The 23,411-nt window shown below is 40.0% G+C and overlaps 1 protein-coding gene across 2 annotated transcripts in view; it reads left to right on the forward strand.

Moving 5' to 3' along the window:
• The first annotated feature begins 498 nt into the window (after positions 1-498).
• Positions 499-23,411, forward strand: part of GRIN3A (glutamate ionotropic receptor NMDA type subunit 3A) — a 202,607-nt gene continuing 179,694 nt past the window's right edge. Inside the window, exons 1-2 of one of the 2 annotated variants that reach the window (XM_060409005.1) lie at positions 499-676; positions 1,713-1,865. In XM_060409005.1, the coding sequence (XP_060264988.1) occupies positions 596-676; positions 1,713-1,865 (234 nt within the window). In that variant the 5' untranslated portion in view covers positions 499-595. Of the gene's footprint in view, positions 1,866-23,411 lie in introns of both variants that reach the window. The other variant, XM_004004040.5, reaches the window with a different exon arrangement.

Genomic DNA, 23,411 nt, shown 5'->3' on the forward strand with positions numbered 1-23,411 from the left:
TTGGTCACATAATTGCTTCAAATTTTGTCATAATTCTGAGAACCAGAAAACATTGGGATCCTCAAAAAAAAAAAAAAAAAAAAAAGTCAAACGTCCACGTGCCAAAAAGCAGGAAGCTGAGGAGATTAAACATATATATGTGGTTCTTGCTTTAATACCTCTAGCTAGAAAAACCTTTAAAAAGACATCGAAGAAGAGCTTCTTAAAGTCACTGCCTCTTTCAGCCTATCCCAGGGAAGCACTGGATTTCAGATTCCTCAGGCGCAACTCCGAATTCAGAATTCGTCTTAGGGCGCAAGGAATATCGCCAACTACGACTCCCGGCCTTGGAGGGGCGAGAACTTGTCGGGGGCGCGGGAAGGGCCACCCGCGACTCTCAACCATCAGCGGGCGTTTAGCGCAGCCAAGCGACAGGCCGGCGCCTGGCTCAGCAACAGGGAGGCGCCAGCTGAGGCGGGGAGAACTTTGCGCTCCGAGCAGAACCACCCTTTGCTGGCCAGTCGCGTCGCTCCTCTGAGGAAGCCGGCGGCGGCGGCGACTGGGCGGAAAGAGGACGAAAGAAAGAAACGGAGGAAGTAGCGAGGGAAGAAGAAAAATGAAGCCAGCTCTGGGGGAGCCCGCGAGAGGGCGGCCGACGACGGGGCTAGGAGGATTTGGCTGCTTTCTCGCACCCCAGGTGTGAACCCCCTTCTCCTGCGCGAGGCCAAGGAAATAAGTGGGTCTCGTCTGGGCGGAAAAAGAAGAGTCAAGAATCCAAGCGAGCTTCTTGCCTCCTCGCTCACCGCTGCCCCCTAGAAATCCCCTCGGCTTCTCAGCCCAGCCTCCCCGCGGGACCGGACGCAGTGCCCGAGCCGCCCTGCGGATGGGGCGGGCAGGGAACGGGCGCCCAAGCCGCGGGTGACCAGCGCCGCCCGCCCCGCTCCGCGCAGGGACCGGGCGGGCAGAGGATGCGAGGCGGAGGGACTTGGGAGCGGGTTCTGAGACTGCCGAGGGCGCGCTAGCCTCCCATTTGGATGGCCCAGAGTCCGCCCCAGCACCTGCCACCGCTTCGCCAAGCCGAGTGAGCGGCGCGCGGGACCTGGGGGCGGAGACCTTAGGCGGCGGCTGCTGCAGCGGGGTGAGCCGGGCGCAGGAGGGGGCGCGCTTTCTCCCTGCGGGTCTCAGTAATGAGGAGACTGAGTTTGTGGTGGCTGCTGAGCAGGGTCTGTCTGCTGCTGCCGCCGCCCTGCGCACTGGTGCTGGCCGGGGTGCCTGGCTCCTCCTCGCACCCGCAGCCCTGCCAGATCCTCAAGCGCATCGGACACGCGGTGAGGGTGGGCGCGGTGCACTTGCAGCCCTGGACCACGGCCCCCCGCGCGGCCAGCCGCACCCCGGACGGCAGCCGGACAGGCGCCCCGCGCGATGAACCTGAGCCAGGAACTTGGCTGCCCCCGGCGCCCTCGCCAGGCGCACGCTGGTTGGGGAGCGCCCTGCATGGCCGGGGGCCGCTGGGCGCACGGAAGCCGGGGGAGGGCGCCAGGGCCGAGACCCTTTGGCCTCGGGACGCCCTCCTCTTCGCCGTGGACAACCTGAACCGCGTAGAAGGACTGCTGCCCTACAACCTGTCTTTGGAAGTAGTGATGGCCATCGAGGCGGGCCTGGGCGATCTGCCCCTCTTGCCCTTCTCCTCCCCTAGCTCGCCGTGGAGCAGTGACCCTTTCTCCTTTCTGCAGAGCGTGTGTCACACCGTGGTGGTGCAAGGGGTGTCGGCGCTGCTCGCCTTCCCTCAGAGCCTGGGGGAGATGATGGAGCTCGACTTGGTGAGCTCCGTCCTGCACATTCCAGTTATCAGCATCGTGCGCTACGAGTTTCCACGGGAGAGTCAGGTGAGAGGAGTCTGACGCTTGGAGTGGAGATGGACGCCACTAGGGGCCGGGACGGTAGCGGGGGCTGGGGTGGGGAGGATGGGTGGCGGGCGGAGAGGGAAAACCCGGGTGAAGACCTTAGGGACGTGGGGCTTTACAACTTTGATACTGTTTGAGGATCGGACCATATCCGTAGGTTATAGGTAGGAGGATCTCAGTAGGAGTAAAATAAAATATATTCAAACTCAGATGGAAATAAAATGAGAGGTAAAGGTAGCAAGATGGAAGGAAGAAAGTGGGAGAATAAGCGAAAAAGTCTTCACGTTTTGACCAGCTCGGAGAAACCTAGTGGTTACCCGATGGAAGTTGAAGTCCCAAGTTCAGGAGCATAGAGAGCTATCGAGGTTCTAATGATTAGCGTGGGGGGTGGGCATAGAAGAGCCCGGATTGCCAGAGTCGTTCAGTCCCCGGAAGAAATCTGAAAGCAACTGTCAGAAAGAGCACCTGCCCTCTCTGACTTTGGACGACTTCCCTGAGCTTTAGGCCATGGTGTAAAGAAAACACCTCCCTCTAAATTCCTGTGCATAAACATGAAATCTGCAATTAGTACAGAAGCAATAGGTAGTCTGGTAATTAGTCTTGGATATTGAAAGGCATTAAAAACATAATCTGATACCGGAAAAATGGATGGGAGGACTCATCTGGGACTGTGTCTTTGTCCCTACCCTCTCTCTATGTGATGTGGGTTCAGAAACTGGCTATATTTAGTTGTGTTCTCAGCCCATTTCTGCACCAATTGTCTAGAAATAAAGAAGACTAATAATTTCGTTTCCTATGGGTTAAATGTGTGTGTGTGGTTTCAATAGAGGAAGCTATTTGTGAACTTAACTGTTGACAATTAATAATAAGATAAATATATTTTTAAAGGCAGGGTCCTCTTAGCAATGGGAGCTTTCTGCATTTTGTACATTATTTTTTAGTAAGATATTAAGCGTTACTAAGCATTGCACAAAGTATTTATGAAACAAATAGTTAATTGTCTTTGGTCCCATTTTAAAGACTGAGAAACTGAGGAAAGTTCAGAGGCTTGATCCACATTGGTTGGTATATTAGTAAAAGAGTCCAGACTTGGGAAAATTTCTCTATATATCATTTTCACTCTGTCACTGTAGCTGGAAAAAATATTTCTAATCTCTCTTCTTCCACTTTGATATATATACAGAGATAAGAAATAAAATGAGTAAGAGCAAATACATATGAAAAGTTTGATCAAATCTATGCATAATATATGAAGAGAGTACTAAAGGTTTCTTTTTCTAGAAAAATGAATCTTAACATTTTTAATCTTAGGAAAGGTGGGTTCAGGCTGCTTTCTGCAGTTGCCCAGAAGATTCCTATTTAATGTTGAACTGTAGAGATTTGATCTGCAGAGTGCAGACTAATTAACTTTAAGCTAAAATATATTTCTGTCACCTGAATCTGAATGACTATAGGCAGCAGATGGGAAGGCTTGGGAAACACAGATGCACAATGCTGCCAATAGCCAGAGTGTTATAAACATGAAATTGCATCCATAGGGGTGTATCATTATTAATATATATGCAGAATCAGACATAACAAATGCAAGAGTCAGCATAACTTGCTTCTCATCATTGCTTCCTTATTACCTAATACTTCATACATGCTAACAGTGTTGTTCAGTCTCCAGACTCCTTTTCATTTGTAGATTGTTTGCCAGGAGTCCTAAATAGCAAAAATTTCCCCCAAAATTAGTGTTCCTTAGTTAGAAGTGAAATTGTCTCTGCTCCTTGATGAATTTTTGTGGTATGCAGGACACTTCAGTAAGGAGACCAGAGAAACTGTGAAGTAGCATCTAGAATCAGTAAATTTCAAAGCTTTAGGACCATTGGAGGGCAGAGAGTCCTCCAGGGACAACCCTTGCAAGCTGACAATAAAATAAATACTGTGTCAAGCACATTTGCTTCTGTATTTCAATTCAGAAGTGTATTTAAAATCATTATTGTCATTGTAACTTTCATGGCACACATCTTGAAAGGGGAGAATTATTGTTTTTGACTCAAATCTAGTTTGGCCAACTGAGGACATTTTCTTTCATTTATCTTTGTATTTTAACTTCAAACATATCTAACCTATCTTACTTTTAGTATATAATTTAAATGTCTTTCTATAATGTTCTATATTAAAAATGTCCAGCTCAATGCCAAGTCACTGTAATATGTAATTTTAGGATATGAGCATCATCTGCTTTCAGCAAAAATAAAAACTGATCTTTCTCTGGCTTCTCCTGAAAAGTGGAATTTTATCTAATACAATGATGGGATTAAAAAAAAAAAAACTTTCTAAATATAAAAGCATGCTGAAGTCATTTTACACATTAAATAAATTTGGCTTAAATTAGCCACTGTCCTTATTAGACTCTCCTGCCCAGTGACCTAGTTTGTTGACTGTGCCAGTGCCTAAATAAAGGATTCTAGAAGAGGGTGGACTTGTCCACACAATCATGCAAATCAAAATTGCCTTCAGAGCAGGAGCAGCAACATGTTTTCTCCTACTTTCTTTTGGGCTACTGATATTTTTATATGAAACCTAATTAATAAATAATGGTTTGGATCACATCCTGCCACAACTCCTGAATGGAGATACCACTGAAATGATCACCCCCTGAAAATAGTCATTGATTTCAATATGCTATTCATTCAGAACATAAACACATAGGTCCATCAGCTTGAATGGAACAAACTTCCTTCAAGCATGGAAATCCATTAAAAATAAGATTGTTAGCTATACCGCTTTGGAAATCATATGTGTAATATCAGTACATAGTAAAAGCTTAATACAATATTACACATAGGATAAGGTCAAAGTAACTTTTGACCCAAAGTAACTTTCCATCCCCAAAATTCTGACTTTATTACACCCAAATCTCCACTTGAGACCAACCGAATTCTGTTCCTATGACCTTCAAATAATGATGCTGCACATGGATCCAGTTACATTTAAGTTAGTTTAAGTTTGTTACTGTAAGTGCCTACAGTTCTTTCTTTCTCTTCACACCCCCTACTACTTTTTCTTCGGAGAGTTTTGTATAGTTTCTCCAAAGTTAACACCTCAAAATCTACTTGCTGAGGTAGTGACAGATACACATTTCTTTCTAAAATGTATCTCATGTTAATTCCATATTGGTTTCATTAGGCAGAATTAATGGAGTAATATAATTGGCTTAGATTCAAACCCATGCAATTAAAAAGAGACTACACTGCTATTTTCATCTCTCACTGAATGTACCATCCACAATGTGTATCTTGAACTATATATGCCAACTAATTAATATATGTTTATTCCCATGGGAATGTGTTTTGGATGGTCCATTTTTATAATACAGGGATAAGTACTAAATTCTGTTTATTAGAGTTTGACTAGCATGGTGCCACTTGTGTATGGTACAGGGGAAAAAGCAATGATATCACAACATAACTTACCTGCCTCGTGAGGGGACAAATGAAGGACATTTCTTTTTAAAACATCTGCTCTCAATTGTGGTAGTTTTTCTTGACTTTCTGCACATAGGCACTGTCCTCCCTCTTGGGGGAAACATATTCTTCTACAATTCATGATGAATGGCTTATAGTAGCACCTAATTATTGCTAACTTGAAGATAAATGATTTCAAATTAAACGTCAAGTGATGCAAAACTTTTCTTAGCAGTATAGGCTCCTCTTGAAAAATAAACCTAGAACTAATTTGGAAGTTTTTATTTTTAATCTGGCAAATTTTTATAGCACTTATTTTTCTAGATAAATAGAGCAGAAGACACTAGCAAACACTGTTCATTGGGCAGTTAATCTGTCTTGCCCCCTTTCCTTTGTGACTGCCATAGAAGAGTCTATAGAGAATCTTGGGTCTTGACCTCCTTAGCTGTTACATCTTGGGGTTAACTTAGGATTGAATCAACTGAAGACCAATTTTGGTGTCTAATTCCTTCCTGTTTATCTTCTGGTGTGGCAGAAGTCACCTTGGATTTTGTGCCATTAGCTTGTATTTCATGAATAGCAAGTAGCAAGTCTTAGTCACTCAGTCATGTCCTATTCTTTCCAACCCCATGGACTATAGCCCGCCAGGCTCCTGTGTCCATGGGGTTCTCCAGACAAGAATATTGGAGTGGGTAGCCATTCCCTTCTCCAGCGGATCTTTCCAATCCAGGGATCAAACCCAGGTCTTCTGCATTGCAGACAGATTCTTTACCATCTGAGCCACCACTCATTAACCAATCATTTTGGTTAAATGAGCACAGTTACTGGAAGGTATATTAAATAGTACTCAGAAGACTCAGTCTACCCCTGCCTCTTACTGGCCATGGAATTTTAGGGAAGTGCCTCTGGTCTCTGAGCATCTAGGCTTGTCAGTCAAAAGAAGGTTGACTTTACCAGTCTGACAGAGTTGTTGTGTGAATCAAATAAAGAAAGTGATGCACTGTGAAAAAAATTTATAGTATTAGCTAAATAACCAGTAGAGAGGTGTTAGTTTTGATCTGATAAGAATCATCCCAGTCCTAATTCACCACTAATTCTCCATTTCTTGTTATTAATCAAAATAAGATTTGATTCACAGTGTAATGTGTCTTCATCTCCCACCTTACTCTATACCCACTCCCTCATTTTATTTCTCTTAAAAGTAAGTGGGTTTAGCACCCACCTCCTGCCAAACAACTGTGTTCCTGAATAGTTTACCCCCTTGCCTGGGATTAGAAGACATGCCAAAGGTACCGTTTCTATACCAATGGCAAATTTTTATAAATGCACATCGCCAATGCAGTTTCTAGAGCCTTAGTTATTACCATAGAAGCTTCAATAAGATGCCCAATAACGTTTTCCAGAAATGTTGGCCTCTCATACATCTTCTATAGGAGAACTTATAGTAGATTGCTCACGAGACTATGGCCACAGGGTCTAATCTCTCTACCCCAACTTCTCCTGCCACACCACTAAGCACACAGTTTGGCTCATCTGAAATTATTTTCCTGGGAAGTCTTTCTTGACAAAGCAGTGTGTTGCTTCATACTGGCACAAGCTCCTTATCTCATCTTGGATAGGCAACAGTTGGCAGACTAGCTGCTTTGAGTATCATTGCCCTAAGCAACACTGTGGAGCTCTCATAGCAAGGTATTGCACACTTTAGTGGCACCACACAATGTAGAGATGACTTCTTTCTCTTTTCTCCTGCCTAGTCTAGCTGCTGCTACTCACATACACAAAAGAGTAAAGAAACAGCACAGCACTAAAAATGGGATGCAAAATCTCTAACTAGGCAGGAAGGAAGAAAGAACATCTCAGCGTCTATCACATTGCTTCTTGAGTTAATGCATGAATAACAAACTAATGGAAATCTTTAAGCCACTATTTCTTTCTCAGATCTTTCCTGTGGGGGATGGTGGGAAAGTATTGGAGAAAAGGTAAACAAGGAGTAAGCCAGGCATCTTCCCCTAAACCTATTACATCAGCTAGACTTGCAGCTCTCCAGAATATAAAAGGTTCAGACACTTTCAGGGGAAACAGTGTTTCTCCCCCATTGAGGGAATGGGATGATCATACTGACCTCAGCTGGTATTGTATCAGTTGGAGGAAACTGACCATGAAAAGCTAGCATCTGGATGGCCAGGGATGGTCTGTCTGTAGAGATAAAACTTTAAGGATTCAAGTGGTAAAAAAATTAAGCAGGATGACCTTTCTTTTGGTGAGGGTGAATTATGCCTCACTGTTATTCATTTGAGACATAGATTTAGGAAAAAATCTAGTCATATATATTTACATAAAATTTTTGCTTTTCAAGGCTCCTTCACAAATGTGCTCATAACATCCCTTTAACAGTCTTGTGAGGAAAGTAACAATGTATAGACAACATAAAAGGACAGGAAGAGCTATACATTACAGAAAGTGAGAGGTCACCAAGAGGAAAAAATACTAAAACCTCCCTATTAATTTAGTATATTTGTTAACCTATAATCTGAGAATCCATCACTGCTTTTGAATTATTGCAGGAAAAAAGATAAAATAGAGTGACATCTACTTCTAGGTTTGATGGGTAAAAGCATATTTTACACTAACTATCCAATATAGTTTAATTAAATGAATCATAATATAACTTTACAATATAGTGCTATGTACCCTTTCAAAATGAAGATATATTTATTGACACAGAATAAAAAATGTATATGTTTTATGTAAAGTGTGACCTTCTATCAGAGAAGGCAATGGCACCCCACTCCAGTACTCTTGCCTGGAAAATCCCATGGATGGAGGAGCCTGGAAAGCTGCAGTCCATGGGGTCACTGAGGGTTGGACACAACTGAGCGACTTCACTTCACTTTTCACTTTCATGCATTGGAGAAGGAAATGGCAACCCACTCTAGTGTTCTTGCCTGGAGAATCCCAGGGACAGGGGAGCCTGGTGGGCTGCCGTCTATGGGGTCGCACAGAGTTGGACACAACTGAAGCGACTTAGCAGCAGCAGCAGCACCAGTGACTTTCTATAAAATATAAAGTCTAGAACTTTATTAAAAAGTTAAATGTGATTGTAAGTGAATGGTGGAAGTCCAGATTTTCCCCTATGCATGCTTCTTTTTTTCTAAAAATAAGTATGTATTACCTACACAATTAAAAATAAGAGAAGGACATCCCCAGTGGTTCATGGCTGAGACTCCATGCTCCCAATGCAGGGGGCATCGGTTCAAGCCCTGGTCAGGGAACTAAGATCCCACATGATGGTGTGGCCAAATAAATAAATAAAATTTTGTTTAAAAAGCTCTTATGCCACAACTAAAGATCCCATGTACCACAACTGAGGCCTGGTGCAGCCAAATTAATAAATTTAAAAAATAATAATAATAATACTAATAAGAGAAAAAAGACAAGTCTTCACATTTCCTCACCACTGCTTTCAATACTTCAATATGAAAATAAAGATTTCAGTAATAAATTAATTGTAGAATATGTTTAAATTTATCTTTTACATCCATATTTTCAATTTTATCCTCACAATTATTTTGAGAAATGAGCAGTACAGTTAGTGTTTATTTTACAAATCAGACGATAATAACATATAAATGGAGGAAATGCAAGCTAGAGGTGAAGAGAATAGGTTTTTGAGATGTACAGACTATGTTTGAATCTTAGCTCTATAGCTTTCTAGATATCATACCTTGAGAAACATCCCTGATGTCTCCATGCCTCAATTTTTGATCCACAAAATATGACTGTCTCATAAAGTTACGATGAAGATTGTATATGGTAAAGTTTGCATATCAGGTATGCAAAGTTCTAAGCACACCACAGTGTATTTTTATTCTAATGATTATTCTTTTAGCACATAGTGTTGGTGTAACTTAATAGAAAACTAAAATAATCAGAATGAAAGCTTAAATATTCTAGCTTGCTCTCTCCGGAGTACTTCTAAATGCATTTTCAGTATGCAGATGATATTTAAACTTACGAGATAGGATTCCAGTGGGCCAAGCTTAAGAAACAAACAGATGCTGCTGTTTTGAAACCCCATTTAGAGTTCCAACTCACTGAGGTGCACCCTCAGGTTAGGTATGTGTAAATTTGGTCATCAGTGAGGTGAATGATGACCAGTTGCTTTTTTTTGTATGGATTCTGAATGACTGGATCTTTGGAGCAGTTACAGAGGTGAAAAATAATGTTCTGTTTCTATTCGTTGATATTAGTGAGGAATTCACAAGTCTTGCCTTACCTACTACCCTAATTTCTCACAGGCTCCCAGGAACTAAACTTAAGGAACAGTAGAAGCATGACACAGTTGACAGTTTTGGCTTCTTGGAGGAAAGGGGGAGAAGAGGGTTTTTAGAAAGGGGAGAGTCTCAACTTGATGCGGATTTAAGGCTCACAAGTTTCCCTTTTTTTCATGCAGGCTTTATATCCATACTAATGGATCTAACTTGTGGCATGTATTAGATCCAAGTTTAGGGACAGCAGCATTGTTACATGGGCTTCCCAGGTGGTGCTAATGATAAAGACCCCACCTACCAACGCAGAAGACATAATAGAAGAAGATTTAATCCCTGATCAGGAAGATTCCCTGGAGGAGGGCATGTAAACCCACTCCAGTATCCTAGTCCGCAGAATCCCATGGACAGAGGAGCCTGGTGGGCTGCAGTCCATGGGGTCACACAGAATCAGACATGACTGAGTGACTAACACACACATACACACACAGCTCTGTTATATACTAAGGATTACAAAAGATATCTATAGATCAAACTCTGTGTTTGATTGAATCCTGACTGTATCAAATTGTTTGATGCATTTACAGCTTTCAGGGACTTTTAAAATGTGCGTCACTTTTCTGATTATGAAAGTAATGCATATGTGCTGCTGCCCCATGGGTGTCCTGACATATCCTTGAGTAACATTTTTTTAATGTATTTTATTCTCTCAAGGATAATACTTTAGAATTTTTAGAAACACTTGGATACAAGTAAAGAAAGCCTTATTGTCACTCCAATTGTACATTGGAATCAAAGAACAGAAAAAAAGAATTCACCTTTTAAAAAAAAATTTTCTGAAAAGTCAGAGTTGACATGGCTTTCAAAGCATGGACATTCTGAGTTGGTGGAATTTCTGTATTAAAGGGCGGTATTTTCCTTCATATTTGAGCCTAGCTTTGTATTTTCAAGGCTCTGCAAATGCTGAGCCTGTACAGTTCCAAACAATGGCTCTGTCTGGATCTTTCAGTAGCATTCTTAGGAATGACTTAGACATGGGTTGTCACTACTGTCCCTCAGTTAGGGGTGGTCATTAGCTGAACTTTCAGTACCAAGGCTTTGGCTGCATAGAATCTGTTGTGGTTTTTTTTTCTATTGAAAGCCTCAACTCAAAGCCAAACAAAAGCTGAATGAATACTCTCCAGGTGAAAAATAAAAATTTTTATTTCCATAAACGAAGTTGGATGCTCAGCATGCCTTTATCTAATAGAATTACTATCTAGCTCAGTTGTGAAATTCTATTTGTTCAGTCCCAGCCAGAGGTACTTAAACAGGGATTCCATTTAACAAAAAATTTGCTTCTATGTGTTGTGAATTTAATAGGTTCAGATAGAGAGCTGTTATTGTTTTGATGCTATACGAGGAATTAATTTGAGTCATGTCATACAGTGTGTTATACACAGAAGGAAATGCTTCCATGTACGCCTGAAAATGAATGGCAAATCCAGGCCTAAATTAAGCCAATGTACTTTCTCCTGGTTGAAAGTACAGGGCGCCATCTAGTGGTCCTTAGAGTTTCAGTTCAGTTCAGTTCAGTCGCTCAGTCGTGTCCGCACGCCAGGCCTCCCTGTCAAGACTCCCACCTCTCAAGGCAAGAAAAGGACTCCAAGAAGCTTTTAGTCCTTTTCCTGGTCTTTTGACCGTGGGACATCTAGGTTAGTCCAGCTAAGAAAAGATCTTTTGCCTTCTAAGAATTCCCAGCAATCTCTGCTGTTCTGCCACCATAATTGCAGTCACATGCAAAGAGTCGGACACGACTGAGTGACTGAACTGAACTGAACTGACCTTAAAGTATACACACCTCACAGTGTGTATCTAGAGGAGTTGGGAGAAAAATGTGAATAACTTTAGAAATGTAGGATGGTTAATTATTTTTAGTAGCTGTATTTACTATCACTTTGTTTTATAATGCAGCTTGAAAAGATGTAGCCGTCTTATTGTTGTTAAGCATATCATTTGTTCCTTTATTCTCATTATAAAAAATTATAAATAAATAAAATGCCAAAGAATAAAATAAAAACTGCTCATAAACCCACAGCCCAGAATTCTAGACATATGTATGTGTTATAAAATTGGGATCATGTCATTTTATGAAATTGTTTAACATATATTATAAACATCTTTCCATATCATCAATGTTTTTTCTATTTGTTAATGGCTTGATAGTTTGCCTTTGAATGAGCTGTTTCCTGATTTGTTTAACCAACCCCTGTTATTTGGACTAAGTTTTTACCATGAAAGGATAAATGACACTGCTACTAATGGGGCTTTACTTTCATCCTCCTCAACATTCTTACAGATTTGGTGCTGTGGAACACCCTCTGCTTGAGTTCTGTGACAGCATCATGGTTTTCTTTATTTCATTTTTTCTTTTTTAGTCCCTTCGTTGCCTTTCAGTGATTGTGCTTCTTGTATTTGACCCCTTGTAGTAATAACCATAGTGCTGTGCTGTCCAATTGTTAAAAATTTTTAGTTGGTGGAAAATTGCTTTACAATTTTGTGTTGCTTTCTGCTGTACAACGATGAGAGTCAGTCATAATTATATACATATCCCTTCCCTCCTGAGCCTCCTTCTCCTCCCCCTGCCATCCTGCCCCGTCATCAGAGAGTGCCAGGCTGGGCTCCCTGTGTTATTTAGCAACTTCCCACTAACCATCTATTTTACACATGATACTGTATATATGTCGGCTACTTTCTCAATTTGTCCCACCTTTACCTTCCCATGCTGTGTCCACAAGTCCATCTCTACTAGTTTCATCAGTGCCATTTTTCTAGATTCCATATATTTGTGTTAATATACGATACTTCTTTTTCTCTTTCTGACTTATTTCACTTTGCATAAGAGGCTCTAAGTTCATCCACCTCACTACAACTGACTTAAATCCGTTTCTTTTTATGGCCGAGTAATAAATAGTCCATTGCATGTATGTACCACAACTTCTTTATCCATTCATCTATTGATGGACATCTAGGTTGCTTCCATGTCCTGTCTATTATAAATACTGATGCAATGATCATTGGGGTACATGTGTCTTTTAGAGCTGTGGTTTTCTCAGGGTATATGCCCAGTAGTGGAATTGCTGGGTCATATGGTAGATTTATTCCTAGTTTAAGGAATCTCCATACTGTTTTCCATAATGGCTGTATCAGTTTATATGCTTATCAACAGTGCAGGAGGATTCCCTTTTCTCCACATCCTCTCAAGCATTTATTGTTTGTAGATATTTTGATGACGGCCATTCTGACTGGTGTGAGGTAATACCTCATTGTAGTTTTGAATTGCATTTCTCCAATAATGAGCGATGCTGAGCATCTTTTCATGCCTTTATTAGTGATCTGTATGTCTTCTCTGGAGAAATGTCTGTTTAGATCTGCCCATTTTTTGACTGGGCAAAAAACTGGGCAGTTTTTTGAAAAACTGTTTGTTTTTCTGGTATGAACTGCTTCTGTATTTTGGAGATTAACCCTTTGTCAGTTGCTTTGTTTGTAATTATTTTCTCCTGTTCTGAAGATTGTTGTTTCAACTTGTTTATAGTTTCCTTTGCTATGCAAAAGCTTTTAAGTTAATAGGTCTCATTTGTGTATTTTTGTATTTATTTCAATTAATCTAGGAGGTGGGTCAGAGAGGATCTTGCTATGATTTAAGTCAAAGAGAGTAACTGCCTATGTTTTCCTCTAAGAGCTTTGCAGTTTCTGGCCTTATATTTAAGTCTTTAATCCATTTTGAGTTTATTTTGTGTATTGTGTTAAGAAGTGTTCTAATTTCATTCTTTTACATGTATCTGTCCAGTTTTCCCAGCACCTCTTACTGAAGAGGCTGTCTTTTCTGCATTGTATTATCCTTGCCTCCTCTGTCAAACATAAGGTGCTTATATGTATGTGGGTTTATCTCTAGGCTTTCTATTTTATTCCATTGATCTATATTTCTATTTTTATTGTGCTGTCCAATTGATAGCTACTAACCCTATATTCATTTAAGTTTAGTGAAAATAATACAAAATTTACAGGTCAGTTTCTCAGGCACTCTAAAACCATTTCAAATGCTCAGTGGCCACATGTGGGTAATGGTTCCTATATTTGGCAGCACAGATATACAACATTTTCCATCTTCACACAAGTTCTGTTGGACAAGTTCTGTTGGACATTTCTATTGCTCTCTAGGGCTTGGGGTTTTAAGCAACAGAAAACTCACTCCATGGGCTTGAAAATAATGGGTTTATGCTGAAAAACTACAGGAAGATGACAAGGAATAGAACTGCTTAAGGGGAGCTGGGCTGCGTCACTGGGAAGGTGCTGGGCAGCTACTCTCTTCTTCACTTTCTCTAGGGCCCAGAAGCTCTTCTCGGGCTCTCACTTCACATCTGCTCCATCCTCCTCTCTGGAGAGCAGTGTCTTCCTCTGCCCTGCTGTAACTTCTGCCTGAACATGGTTCTGATTTCCCATGACAGGACTTGGCCTGAACTCTCTGTGACTTTATCACTCTGATCAAATCATTGGACTGTGTTCCTTATACCCCCCTTAGCCCACATTCTCCAGATGTCTAGTTGTCTCCACCCACATAGAATGGTTTCCCCTCCAACCTTCCTTACTCCAAAGAGCAGTGACCAGCCTCCCAAGTGAAGTTCTCAACACAACCTTGGAATACAGCAGGAAATAGAATAGCAAAGCCACTGTTTCAAAAGAACTTATATTCTAGTGAGGGGGGCAGACAATAAGACATACGAACAAATAAATATCTAATATAGTATTATTAAGTAAAGGCAAGTACAAGGGAGAAAAGTAACTCAGGGTAAAAGACTAGAGAATGACAATGGTTAGTCACAAAGGCTTGCCTGAAGAGGTAACATTATACCACTGATAGAAGTAAAGAATCAGCCATGCAAATTTCTGAGGGGAAGGCATTACAAGCAAAGAGAGCAAAAGTGCAAAGGCCTTGAGGTAGGAATGAGCATAGCAATAATTATTTGCTGCATAAATGGATCATCCTTGTTACCATCTATAACACTATTTGCTAACAAATTCACAGTTTCAAAGAAGAAAGTATAAATAGTGAGGCAATAACCAGATTTACATTCTCAAGATTTAGACTCCTGAATTTTTCTTTTTGCATGTGGTGACAGCAAGAGTTTCTAACTGGAATTTCCAGTTATCTCTCTCTTTATATTTTTACCTTAAACTCAAAATATGTAAAGATATCCTCAGATGGTACTTTCTCTCACCTATAACAATATTTCTCATAACATCTTTAGCTTCTCCCTTTTCTTGGCATCTCATTCTGTTGCCTTCCTCAGTATGCTTTGCATGTCCTTACCTTATTCTTCCTTCTGATTTTCACAAGATACTAGCTGCTCCTGCCAATACTCTTGAATAGCCCCCTAATATCTCTACTTCCTTTCCTCCAAACCATTCTGCACACAGCTTCTAGATAAATCTTCTTAAAGCAAAGCAACTTTCACTCATTTATTCATTCTTTCATTCATTCAGCAAACATAAGGTACACTGCACTGAGTCTAATGCCTCTCCACTGCTCAAAAGACACTTTATTATGGCAATAGTATAATTCTTCACTCCTCAACACTCCTAATGGATGAAACTCACACCTTAATAACAATTGCTACAGGACTGATTCACAAAATTGGAACAGGATCTACCAGCCTTAAAAGAATATATCAGATTCTCTAGTTTCTGTGGATATTGTTCAAAAAGCATTCCATCCCCCACCCCCAAGATTCTGACATGCCTTCCCTAAAACCAGAAAAACACAGATCAATTACCATCACCAATCTTATAAAACCTGGTCCTCAAGGGCTTCCACAAGCAGGTGAAGATAATTCTTTCTGGTCTGTGACATTCTGTTGAGATACACATGCCCAGAAAATATAAGATCTCTAGGAATTAAAATGTGGTATTTTTTTAAAAATCAATAAATGTAAATCATCATATTAAAAAGCACTTATCTATTATATATCTATATAGAAAGATAGATATACACCAAGTTGTCAGGATTTGCAGATGAATTAATCTCCAATTCAGAATTGATTTTTCCACTGAAGCAATGTTATCTGTGGCTGTTAAGACCTCAGGCCAGACCACAAAACGCTGTTTGATCATAATAGCGCAGAATTCTGATTTTTCTATAGGCACCAAACACTATCTGTAACAGGCTGTTTTGTTTGAGATGAAGGGGATGTGGAGTGAGGAGGAAAACCAGAAGACCTGTCTTCAAATTATAGCTCCAGAAGCATCTGAAAATGGCTTTGGTAACCTCCCTGAACCTCAATTTCTTCCATTATAAATTATCAATAGTACTCATTAAACAGGTATTTATGGAGGGCCTCCCATGCTATTTTAAAGAATTGATAGGGGTTTCGGTGAGTTAATATACATAAAAATACTTTGTACATTCAAATTTTAAAAACAGATGAGAAGCATTTTTATTGAAACATCTTTTTCTTTGAGAAAATGATTCTAATCCAGTTTGAAAAAGCCAAGACCTATCTTTTCAGGTACTCTTGGCAGTGGGAACAGCCCGTGCATGTTCTATTACCCGGCATTGAACTAGCCTGGTTGTTTGTGCATGCTAACTCACCTCAGTCGCATCTGACTCTTTGCAACCCCATGGATTGGAGCCCGTGAGGCTCCTCTATCCATTTGGTTTCTCCAGGCAAGAATACTGGAGTGGGTTGCCATACTCTCCTCCAGGGGATCTTCCCAGTGTGGTCGTATTGTGACTCCTAAATGGTCAGCAGCAGCTGGAGAGGGAGGAAAGAGGAGGGTTTCCTATCTTCCAAACAGGGACTAAAAACGTCCTAACTGCTTGCATAGTTCTGCTGCCTATCTTAGACTTGAGGGGGAAGGAGAGATTTTGAGGACCTAACAGGATAGGAGACCCACACCCAGGACACAGATTAGAATGAGACACTTTGGAAATAAAATATTAAAGCTAAAATTGCCTGCTATTTATATTCGTAAAAATCCATTAGTTAAAAGTTTTGAGATCGCATCGGTTTCCCAATAATAGTCCATCATGGGTTAGAAAACTGGAAGATAATTAAATCTCATTCTGATCTTCATTTCAAGTCTGCCTTTAACACTTGCTGGGCAGCAGCCACTTGAAGATCTTCATCAAGAAATAGCTGCAGCTCAGGCCAGGAAATGCTTAGGATCCCCCTCCTGTGATGGTGTAACCCTAGGAAAGATCAGGAATAAACCAACAGGCTAACCTTGGCCTATACCACCTGTGCCTAGAGTAGTTCTGTGATCCCCATTCTTGACTTCTCTGCCTCCATTCTTGGCTTCTCCATTATATTCTCCAAGGTGCTGTCAGAAGAGAGGTGGTTCACTCACTGCTTGAACACTTTCCCTACTTCCCAAAAATATCATTATTTCCAAACTTTATGCAATCATGTACTGCCCTCATAGTCTCTGCTATATCTGTGATCACCTATTGCTGTTTTGAAAATTAACTTTCTTTAAATTTATATTTAAAGATCTTTTATCAAGATGCTAATGAAAAACCAGTATCCCTTGCCATAAAGAGAAGTTAATTGTGAAAATAAGTATACAATGAAAACAAAGCAATTCCAGCCAGGTAGAATTGCCTGAGCCTTTTTGTAAAAGGGAAATTTTCCAGGTGTTAGAGAAGTGTTAAACACATACTAAAGCCAAACCGAGGCTTTCTCCTTGATTTAGCAGAAGGATTAAACATTTAATTGAAAAGGGATTAACTTTCTCACTATGTGATTCAGAGTTTTTTAATGTCGAGCCCCCCAAGCCACCTAAAATCCTCTCAGTAGCCACCCACACAGCCAAGCTCTAACCTATAGGATGAATTCTAAGCAGCTTTCATGTGACACTCAAGACCTGTCATCATCCAAGCCTGGCTTATTCTCCTCATTTCTTCTAGATTAGCACCTCATTTCTTCTAGATACTAAGCACCCCCTACCCCAAGCACTCTGCACAGTGCTGTTCCAAACCTTGACATATACTGCTCCCACTGCTTGGAATCCCTTTCCCCTTGTGTCTGCCTAAAACTCCTACTAGCCTTCAAAAGTGAGCGTTAGTTGCTCAGTCGTGTTCGACTCTTTGCAACTCCATGGACAAACTATAGCCCTCCAGGTTCCTCTGTCCATAGAATTCTCCAGGCAAGAATACTGGGTTGGGTAGCCATTCCCTTCTGCAAGGGGTCGTCTGCATTGCAGGCAGATTCTTTACCATCTTAAACACCAGGGCAGCCCGTTTAGCCTTCAAAACTTTGCTTAAATATCACCTGTGCACTGTCCTCTCCCACTGCAGTTTGTTACTTTCCCTTTTACATCGCTTTTCTACCTTGAACCCTCTTCTTTTCTAGATCTGTTGCATAGCCTAATAATTATTTGTTGATATATGTGTCTCTCTCCTCCACTAAATTGAACCCTAAACTCCTAGCACAGTGAGTGGCTCATAATAGATGCTCAGTGACTGTTGATCAAACTGAATCAACGGTCCATTTCCATCCTTTCCAGTGTAACGCAACTAAGTAACACTGGTGGAAAATTCTCCGCCTGTCAAAGTGTGGATGATGTGAACTAAGAAGTGTCCCACTTTACGAAAGAGAATTCTCATTCACTAAGTAGATAGAGTTCATGACCACCTAGAATTTACTCTGTTATGTAGAACAAAGCTGGAAGAGTAAGACCTTGAGGAAATTGATTTCATAAGAAATAGAAAAAGTATTTCTTCACCCTATTAAACTTTTCATGTCCTTCATCTTCCCCAAATAGGTTTTCAGTTTTCTGGAGACCACAGAGGCCAGAAAAGTGATGTTGTTCTTGTGGCTTTGGGTCACTGCTTTCTCAAATTCTCACCCCTGTTCCCCAGCCAATGTCTCTATGTTGTGTAGCCAAGAGTTATGACTTACCTGTAAAATTAGAAAAATTCAGAGTTAATGAAAAATAAAGTGAAATTGTAGTCACTCAGTCGTGTTCAACTCTTAGCGACCCCATGGACTGCAGCCTACCAGGCTCCTCTGCCCATGGGATTTTCCAGGCAAGAGTACAGGATTGGGTTGCCATTGCCTTCTCTGAGGAACTTGCCAGAAATGTCTATTTTTATGCCCCTGTCCAGAACTAATGAAAAATAAAGCTACTTGAAATAATCATTAATGAAAAAGAGAGAAAACTTGAAATTATATTTTATTCTGTTATCTCTTATCAAGTGAAATATCAGGGAATCAGGCAAAAGTTCAGATCTGGCTAAGGTCTCTGCAGATGGTGACTGCAGCCATGAAATTAAAAGACACTTGCTCCTTGGAAGAAAACCTATGAAAACCTAGAGAGCATATTAAAAAGCAGAGACATAACTTTGCTGACAAATGTCCACATAGTCAAAGCTATAGTTTGTCCAGTAGTCATGTATAGATGAGAGTTGGACCATAAAGAAGGCTGAGCACCAAAGAACTGATGTTTTTAAATTGCGATGCTGGAGAAGACTCTTAAGAGTCCCTTGGACTACAAGAAGATCAAACCAGTCAATACTAAAGGAAATCAACACTGAATATTTACTGGAAGCACTGATGCTGAAGCTGAAACTCTAATACTTTGGCCACCTGATTGTAATAGCCGACTCATTGGAAAAGACCCTGATGCTGGGAAAGATTGAAGGCAATAGGAAGAAGGGATAACAGAGGATGAGATGGTAGGATGGCATCACCACCATCTCAATGGACATAAATCTGAGCAAACTCCAGGAGATAGTGAAGGACAGGGAAGCCTGGCATGCTGCAGTCCATGGGGTCGCAAAGAGTCAGACAGGACTTAGTGACTGAACAACAACAAAATTCCTAGCTTCCCATTGTACTCACTGTTTTTTCTGTCATTAAGTGTAATTCCCTAGACTTTCAGCTCCCAGAGTGGTGGCCACCTGTGTGTTAGCAACACCCAGATAGCTTTTCAAAATAAAGATTCTCAGACTTATCAAATCAGAATCCCTGGATTTGGAGCATACAAATCTATCCAAAAACCAAACAACTTCACACGTGATTGTGTCCACAGGTGATTCTGAGTATTATATTTGGGAACCACTTATCCTAAGAGTCTTCCCTAATGTGATTTTCAAACCTTGACTGGGTACCACCTGAAACAAAATCACATGTAGGTAGTAGTTTTAAAGTCTAGATTCTAGACTCATCGAATTCCACTAAATTGTGTGTTGTGACCTGATGCCAGCTTTTTTTTTTTTCTTTTTTTGAAGAATCTCCCCCAGGTGAATTTTATGTATGCACAGCACAGTTAGAGACTCAATGACCTGGGGCAAGGTATGAAATTCAGATTTCATATAGGAGCCAGGAAGTTAACGGAAATGTGAATAAACAGTCCCAAATAATACGGTGCACTTGTGCTAAATCACTTGTGTCTGACTTTATGGGACCCTGTGGATGGCAGTCCACCAGGCTCCTCTGTCCATGGGAGTGGGTGGCCATGCCCTCCTCGAGGGGATCTTCTCAGCCCAGGGATTGAACCTAATCTCATGTCTCCTACTTTGGCAGGTGGATGGATTCTTTACCGCTAGCACCACCTAGGAAGCCCCCAAATAATATGATCAGGAGTAGTAAAAATTGTAGATAACTGGATAGAGCCTAACCTTTCTGAGGGAGGTAGTCAGCCACCACTCACCTCCAACAAGCTGTTACTCATGGGATGTTGCCAAATATTCTGTTTTTCAAAGGAAGCCAGACTGTGGATTTTTTTAAAAAATGTAACATTGTCCTTGTGTGTGTTTTATCTGCTCAGTCATGTCTAGCTCTTTGCAACTCAGTAGATTATAGCCAGCCAGGCTCCTCTGTCCATAGAATTCTCCAGGCAAGAATACTGGAGTAGGTTGCCATTCCCTTCTCCAGGGATCTGGCTGACCCAGGGATTGAACCTGGGTCTCCTGCATTGCACGCAGATTCTTTACAGTCTGAGCCACCAGGGAAGCCCAAAATTGTCCTTAAATGTTGATAACTAATTCATTTTTGTTTAACTTTACTGAGGTATGATTGATATAAAATTGTAAGATAGTTAAAGCACAGAATGTGATGATTTGATATATATCTATATATCAAGTGAATTAAATAGCTGATTTCTCTTAAGAAATCAGCTTATTTTTTAAAAAATAATAATAATCTGCAGGCTTGCTAGAGCTTCAGGATCATCATTCTGGAGTAGAAATGTTAATACATTTGAGTAGGCACGTATTAACTAGAAATGCCTCAATGACTGGATAAGCAAGAGGAAGTGACATAGGCCTGTAACCATAACAGGTACAGCAGCTTAAAGGTGCAGTTTGGAAAAACTAGAATATGTGCCTATTATACAGAAGAGGTGGCCACCTTCATCTGAAGCAAGAGAACAAGAGGGAAAATAGGTATTAAAAGATAATGAATGTAATCCATTCCAGGTGTACCCATAAATGAATCTTAGAAACCTTACTCATAAAATAGAGATAATGAGATGATAATAACTACTCCTAGTGTTAGAGGTACTGATTAAGTAGAATAATTGCTCTCAAATAGATTAGCAACATCATATGACATATAGTAGGTATTCATTTTTTTTAATATGCTAGTTTCATTGTTTTCTATCTTCCTAAGCCTCTGTTCTCTTACATTAAAATTTAACAGGCACTATAGAAAAGCAAGGTTATGGCAAAACTCTGACAACTCCCTTGATTTTGTGTTTTTTTTAAGAAAACTGAAAACTTTTCTATAATGAGACAATTAATGAGATAGTGATGACAAAGTGATTGAAGTACAAGTATAAGAGGGACGTGTAAGAAATGTCATTTCAAAATACAAAAATGTCCTTGTATTTCATGACTGGCATTCTTTCCTCTACTGTGGGTTCAGTGATTCTAAATACTGTGAAACGAAAGCTGTTAAGCAAATGGTCTGCAGAGTTCTTGTAGATGATTCCCAAAAACCTGATAGAATTCTGGGCCAGAGTGATCTAGGAAGGTTGCTTTTACTTTAGTTTATTATGTATACATATTTACTTATATTTAGGTAGTATTTCTATAAATACCATATGTTTATATAATATATGTATGTAATATGTACATATTACTTATGTAGTTATATAATCATATATATTCATACGTACATATACATTTGTACATACATATGTACACATTTATTTACTTTATTAACTGCAGTTTGTTATTCATTGACTTTTATCATGTTTGTATGAGAAACAATGCAATGGTAATATTGGACACTGTATTTAGAGCTTAGAAAAGAAATAATCTCACCATTTTAACATGCTTTTCCTTTTAGTGTTTGTCCTCTTGTATACATGTTTCTGTCTCTCTAAAGTTAGTGTTTTCTGTTTTACTTGCTATTATAATCCAAGGATCTATTATAGTCCTTTGCACATAGTGGTCACTCAGATATTTTTTAAGGGATGAACGGATGAATTTCTGAAATTGTAAACGTACAGTTTTGTATTCTGCTTTACTCACTTGCATCATGTCATGAATCTTTTACAAGTCACCACAGACTTCAAACAACTCATATTTCTCTGTTTTCTTTACCTCTAATTATAAAATAAGAAAATATGAGTGTAGGAAAAAGGTCTTAATTTCACTATCAGAAACAATCATTCTTGCTAGTTATCTCAAATATCTTGAGGTATTTCTCCTAGTGTTTGTTATATAGAACTTTTAATGTAGAGAATTTCTATTCAGATTCTTTTATTTTATGTGATATTGCTAGTGTTTTCCAAGTCACGGGAAACTCAGTCATCATTATTTTATTAGCTGCGTATTATCCCAAGCCTAGAATGTTGGATATGCCTAGAATGTTGACATTTAAGTTTTTCTTACAATTTTTGTCAAAAAAAAAAAAAACAATTATTGTGGAATAAAATGCTCTGCAATGAAAATCTTTGTTCACAGAATCTTTGTCCATTTCATAGATTATTGACAGCATAGATTCTTGGAAAGGGAAAATAAGCGCTAGTTAGTTGGAGTCTTTCCAGTGATCTTTTTCACATGGGGTATATGAATGGCCTATTTTTATTTTCTACACCCTTATATATCCTAGTTTGGCTTTGTTTATTTTTTAACAGATGAAAGACAACTGACAAGGCATAAAATTATTTCCCAAACAAATACAGTTAGGTATCACTCTATTGTCTTTGAGCATCTAACATAGCAATAGTGAGAAATCTATTTCTTTCCCTTTTTTTCTTTCCTTTCTTCCTAAATGTTTGACAGTTTTATTAAAATATTTTTGCAGATATGTCTAGGCACAGGTTGCTTTTTATTGATTTTGTGAAGAATGAAGCTGGTCCATGAAATAAAATTCAAAAACCAAAACCAAAACTTTTTCTGCAGCTATGTCTTGAATAGCCCTTCTGCTCCTGTGTACATGTTCCTATTCTGTACATGTTCTGTTCCTGTTCCTAAGGCTTCTTCTGTCTTAGGTACACCATATTTCTGAGGTTTGTTGCTCATAGCAAGGTGACAAGTAGTTTATATTCACACCAGGACAGTTTTAAAAATGAAAAAGGAGGGAATGGTTAATAATGACATAGGACGATCGGCATAAACAGGAGCTGAATGAGTACAAACTGAGATGCACAGTCCTTCCCCATCCTTTCCCATTATTTACAGCTCTTGTAATAATGGAAAAGGAGTCCATTTGTTCTGTATCCTGAAAGTTTTTCTAAATTTTGTCTTCCGTGTCAGTCATTCAAGGAACCCCCAGGTGGCACAGTGGTAAAGAATCTGCCTGCCTGTGCAGGAGACA

The sequence above is a fragment of the Ovis aries genome, chromosome 2, assembly GCF_016772045.2.
Source record: "Ovis aries strain OAR_USU_Benz2616 breed Rambouillet chromosome 2, ARS-UI_Ramb_v3.0, whole genome shotgun sequence".
Lineage (NCBI taxonomy): Eukaryota > Metazoa > Chordata > Mammalia > Artiodactyla > Bovidae > Ovis > Ovis aries.